At 46.6% G+C, this 5,622-nt stretch overlaps 1 protein-coding gene across 2 annotated transcripts in view; it reads right to left on the bottom strand.

Annotated features, from left to right (window-relative positions):
- Itgam (integrin subunit alpha M) overlaps positions 1-5,622 on the bottom strand; it is a 49,688-nt gene that overhangs the window by 39,675 nt on the left and 4,391 nt on the right. For both annotated transcript variants that reach the window (XM_005351336.3, XM_005351337.3), the window contains exons 3-5: positions 3,592-3,695; positions 1,478-1,548; positions 1,225-1,342 (exon numbers count right to left, since the gene is read on the bottom strand). In XM_005351336.3, coding sequence (XP_005351393.1) covers positions 1,225-1,342; positions 1,478-1,548; positions 3,592-3,695 — 293 coding nt within the window. The remainder of the gene's footprint in view (positions 1-1,224; positions 1,343-1,477; positions 1,549-3,591; positions 3,696-5,622) is intronic.

Below are 5,622 nucleotides of genomic sequence, written 5' to 3'. Positions count from 1 at the left end.
GAGGGAGGGAGGGAGGGAGGGAGGGAGAAAGGTGAAAATCCCCACTGCAAAACATAGATGAAGAGAAACAGATTAAGTTACACGAGCTAGTAGGACAAGCATGAGATAAGATTGAACATTCATAACTAATAAGAAGTCCCCATGTCATGATTTGGGAGGTGGCTGGTGGCCCAAAAGAAAAAGCCTGGTACACTAAACAGTGATGGCCTCTGATGAGAGTCACTGTGATGAAATTATAAACAAGAGAATTTGAAAAATGGTCACAAATATGTCTGTGGATTTCAAAGACATCGTGGATAAACGCCTGAATGGTTTCAAAGAGAGTACAAATAGCTGAATGAAATAAGAAAACTAAATTCTAGATATGGAAGAGGAATTCAAAAAGGAAATATTAAATAAAAAGAAACAAATGATGATGAAATAAAAACTTCAAAAAAAACCTCAGTAGAAAGCCTTACCAGTAAAATAGATTCTATTTCACAGAGTACCAAGGTTTGCAGAAAAAGTAGTGTAATTGATCAATCAGCCAAAACCAATGATACCATCCCTACCCTCTGACAATAATATACTTGAATAGTCCCTATGTTGGTTTGAACAAGAATGGCCCCCCAGGGGCTCACAGAGTAGAATGGTTGATCACCAGGGTGTGGTGCTATTTGAAAGAGTAGGAGGTGTGGCCTTGTTGGAGGAAGTGTGTCACAGGGGGTGGGCTTTGAGATTTCCAAAGCCCATGCCAACCCGAGTCTCTCAACTAGTTGATCATGATGTAGCTCTCAGCAACTTCTCCAGCACCATGTCTGCCTGCATGCCACCATGTGCCCTGTCGTGATGACAACGGACTGACCCTCTAAACTGTGAGTCAGCCCTCAGTTAAACGCTTTCTTTATAAGTTGCCTTGGTCATGGTGTCTCTCACAGCAACAGAGCACTGACCGAGACAGCCTCCTCTTCTTCAGTATGAGAAGCACTGTTACTTTTGTTTTGTCTGTTGAGACAGAGTCTCATGTAGGCCAGGCTAGCCTCAAACTCACTAAGTGGCTAAAGGTGACCTTGAACATCTGATCCTCACTTCTCCTTCTCCCGTGACAGGGTTACAGGTACAGGAGCTGGGTTTTGGTTTTAAGCTTCTTTCAAAGAACTAGAATATGGCGGAGGTAAGGAGATGTTGATTCTAAAGCAGCCTGAAAACCATTCTCAACCCTGCCTCCCATCCTAAATGACGTACCTCTGATAGCCTCTGGGAACTTCTGGGGCGGCCGCATCAGGTTGGAGCCGAACAGGAAGCACATCCCTTTAACATACGTGTTCTCCTTGCACGTTTGTTGCACAGTGGGGCCGCAAGCCTGAGGGGCAAAGAGCTGGTAAAGGGGCTGCCCCTGCCTCCTGTCCTGCCATGGTAGCACCTCCACCCTCCACAGGACCTGCACCCCAGCATCCCCGGGTCTCCCACTCCTCCCTTCCTATCCAGGGCAACTCACCAGCAGCTGGGAGGGGTCTGTAGAGGCAGCCAGGGACAAACCCAAGGACATGTTCACAGCCTCTGGGGGCACTGGGAAGAGAGACACACGCAAGGTCGTCCTCAGGGATAAGAGCAGTTGTGAAATGTTGAGGGATATTTGCACACTGTGTAATGATACATTACTGTGATTGGTGTCATTAAAAGCTGAATGGCCAATAGCTAGGCAGGAGGTATAGGCGGGACTTCTCGGCAGAGAGAGCTCTGGGAAGAAGAAAGTGGAGTTGCCAGAGACCCAGAGAGGGAGCAGGAGATACAAGACAGAAGAGAGGTAACGAGATTAATATAAATGGGTTGATTTAAGTTAAGAGCTAGTTGAGATAAGTCTAAGCTAAAGGCCAAGCTTTCATAAGTAATAAGTTTCCCTGTCATTATTTGTGAGCTGGTGGCCGACAAAAGAGCTTGCTACAGTGAAGCAGTGAGGCAGGGGCATGACAGGGTACACACCACATGCACGGTCTTACAATAACCGAGCTCAGAAGCCGGTCAATAAATGACTGGATAAAGAAGATGCCATCTACACAATGGAGGCTCTCCAGTCACAAAGAATGAAATCATGTCATTTGCCTAGAAGTGGATAGAGTTAAGTAAGATAAGATTTAAAGTGGGGGGCACTCCTGGGAATATAGGCAGCAGGAAGAGGCAGGGGGTAAAGCCCGCGGGAAGATTGAATTATATTATACGCATGTATGAAAATGTCAGCCAGGCAACTTTAAACCCAGTAATGGGGAGGCAGAGGACAGGAAGATCTTTGTACATTGGAGGCCAACCTGGTCTACATAGTAAGTTCCAGGCTAGCCAGAGCTACACAGCAAAACCTGGTCTCAAAAATAAAAAATAGGGGTGGAGAGATGGCTCAGAGGTGAAGAGCACAGGCTGTTCTTCCAGAGGCCCTGAGTTCAATCCCCAGCAACTACAAGGTGGTTCACAACCATCTGCGGTGAGATATTGTGCCCTCTTCTGGCCTGCAGGCATATATGCAGGCAGAACATGATATACATAATAAATAAATCTTTGAAAATAAAAAAAAGGATAAAAAAGAAACTATTGTAATGAAACCCAGTTTCAGGCAAGGGGGTGTGGCCCTGTGGTACAGTGTGGCCCAGCATGCACAGAGCATAAGCCCACTATGTTGCCACACTCAAGGGTGAAGCAGGAGGAGCAGAAGTTTAAGGTCATCGACAGCTACATCGCAAATTTAAGGCCAGTTTGCAGTACAAGAGACCTTGCTGAGAGGTGGGAGAAGGGGAGGAAAGGGAGAGAGGGGAGAGGGACAGGGAAATGGAGCTAATTCTCTCATGCGGTATAGCATATACTACTATATCTATCTGGGAACAGAAGAGATGACTCAGTTGGTAAAGTCACCGCCATGAAACCTTGAGGCCCTGAGTTTGGGTCCCCAGAACCCATGTGATAAAGTAGACGAGGTTACGCTCACCTGTAACCCCAGTGCTAGAGGGGCAGAGGCAGAAGCATCCTCGAAACTCGTGGACCAGAGGACTCAGCAGTTAAGAGCATGGTCTGCTCTTCTAAGACGTGGGCTCAGTTCCCAGCACCTACACAGCAGCTCACAACGGTCTGTAACCCTGGTTGCAGGGACTCTGACACTCTCTTGTGACCTCCCTGGGTACCAGATATGCATATGGTACAATGCATGGTGGCAAATACTCATACACATAACATAAAATTTTTTTAAAAAAAGAAGAGAAATCCACTGCCCTAGACAACTTAGGCAAACCAATGAATTCTCGACTCAAAGCAAACAAGCCAGAGCCTAACCAAAAACACCTGCTGTTGACTGTGGCCTTTCACGGTAGCATACAGGTCACATGCACCACACACACACATACAAAATATTTAAATATTGATTATTTTAGCGAAAGAGCTGCAAAGAGTCAATTCGGCCTGGGAGAGATGGGATAGACTATGAAGAAGGAGCAGAGCGGGGTTGGGGTTGCCTGCAGGGTCCACAGACGAGGGAGGCGAGGAAGCCAGGTGCTCTCTGCTCCGCACAGGCTACAGGTGTGTTCACAGGTAGAGCCCGCCAGGAGCCAGAGGGCGAGCGGAGAGACTCACCTTTCAGGGAAATGGGCTCACACCTGCTGGTGCTGTAGTCACACTGGTAGAGGCCACCTGTTTGGTTAACGTCCTTTGCCTCCTGGGGGGCTGCAACAGCCACTCTGCAGAAACCGGGGTAGAAAAGAACACTCTGAATGTACAGCAGTCCTGCCTTCCATAGGGGAGTGAGCTTCCTGAACACCCATGAACAGGAGGAAAAATTAGCAATGACAAGAATGTAAGCCCTAGAACAAGAAGGCCCTTTCTAAGAATGGGGTAAATCTCTTGAGAGAATTTTTAAAAACAGATTTAAAGAAAGAGCACATGAAGTTAGAATGGAAAGGGTTGGAGGGATAGAAATGTAGTATACATGTGAAATTTATAAGGAATTATCCTACAACGAAGGAGGCAATTCCTCTCCCAGACACCATGAGCTACCAAACAAAAAGCCGGGGTAGCATTTGTGACTTGGGTTCCAGGTGATCTGCTGCCCTCTTCTGGCCTCCACAGGCACTGCATGCACATGGTGCACTGATGTACACGCTGACAAACTCAGTTAAAATAAAAACAAAATCTTTTCTTGAAAAAAATATTTTTTTAATGTTCCTCATCCTTATCTATCAGGGAAATGCAAATTAAAACTGCTTTGAGATTTCATCCTGCCCTAGTCATAATGACTAAGATTTTTTTTAAGAATTACAGCAAATGCTGACAGGAGGAAACCACTGTTGGTGGGGGAGCCAGCTGGTGCAGCCACTATGGAAATTAGTGCGGAGGTTCCTCAGAAAGATCGAAATAGCTCTCCCGCAAGATCCAGCTATACCATGTGTGGGCATATGCACATACATGCACACATCCACACCCGCACGCGCGCACACACACACACACACATAACTTATATGCAGTTACCCTAGAATGAGGGGACAGTTTCCTCTCCCAGATACCATGAGCTACAAAATACAAAGCCCAGATACAAAGTGCCTCTTCTCGAGTTGTTGGACACTGAGATCCCTTCAACTTCTTCCCTAAACGTGACAGGCTATTGCTGTTGCTCCTGGCTACCCTCCAAAACTTGATGGTAATAACTAATTGCTTAAGACAATGCATCCTTGCCGGGCGGTGGTGGCACATGCCTTTAATCCCAGCACTCGGGAGGCAGAGGCAGGCGGATCTCTGTGAGTTCGAGGCCAGCCTGGTCTACAAGAGCTAGTTCCGGGACCGGCACCAAAGCTACAGAGAAACCCTGTCTCAAAAAACCAAAAAAAAAAAAAAAAAGACAATGCATCCTTGAGTCATAGAATATGGAGAAACTTCATCTCTACCGACTGGTTTCCATGATTCTGGAAAGCTCCATGCGTATTACCAGAGGAGAACAGGAATCAAAAGCTTTACACGGCTGTGAACCTTTGGGCTACAATGAGGACTGATCTGGCAAGATATCTAAGTGCCCACTGGTGTAATAGTGGCATGACTATTGTGGGAACATGCTTGGTACTTTTTGTCAACTTTGTCAACCTAGACATATGTGGGAAGGGGTAATCTCAATTAAGGAGTTGCCTCCATCAAACCTGTCTATAAGGGCGTTTTCTTGACTAGCGGTTGACGTGAGTTCTGTGAGCAGTGACACCCCTGGGCAGGTGGTTCTGGGCTGCACAGGAAAGCAGACTGAGCAAGTCAATAAGCCATGTGACCCCAGGGCTTCTGCTTCAGTTCCTCCCCCTAAGTACCTGTCTCCAGACTCCTGCCTCAGCCTCCCTCGGGGACAGTGACCCAGGGTTTGTGAGCCAAACAAACCCTTTCCTTCCAAAGTTGCTTTAGGCCATGGTGTTTTATCAGAGCAATAGAAACCTAAGACAGGGAGTAACCACCTCTTTCTGCTTGTGTTAAAGGTCTGTTCCACAAGATGAATTCATGCCTAGCACTGGTGACTGGGTCCAGGTTCCTGTATGTAACTATGTAGGTCATAGACCCGAGGGGAGAATCTACTCCTATTAGCCTACTAGGCAGACACAAAATTAAATTAAAGTTTTGGTTTTTTTTTGTTTTTGG

The sequence above is a fragment of the Microtus ochrogaster genome, chromosome 8, assembly GCF_000317375.1.
Source record: "Microtus ochrogaster isolate Prairie Vole_2 chromosome 8, MicOch1.0, whole genome shotgun sequence".
In the NCBI taxonomy this organism is placed as follows: domain Eukaryota; kingdom Metazoa; phylum Chordata; class Mammalia; order Rodentia; family Cricetidae; genus Microtus; species Microtus ochrogaster.
The sequence above is the reverse complement of the archived record's forward strand: the minus strand, read 5'-3'. Positions and strand labels throughout refer to the sequence as shown.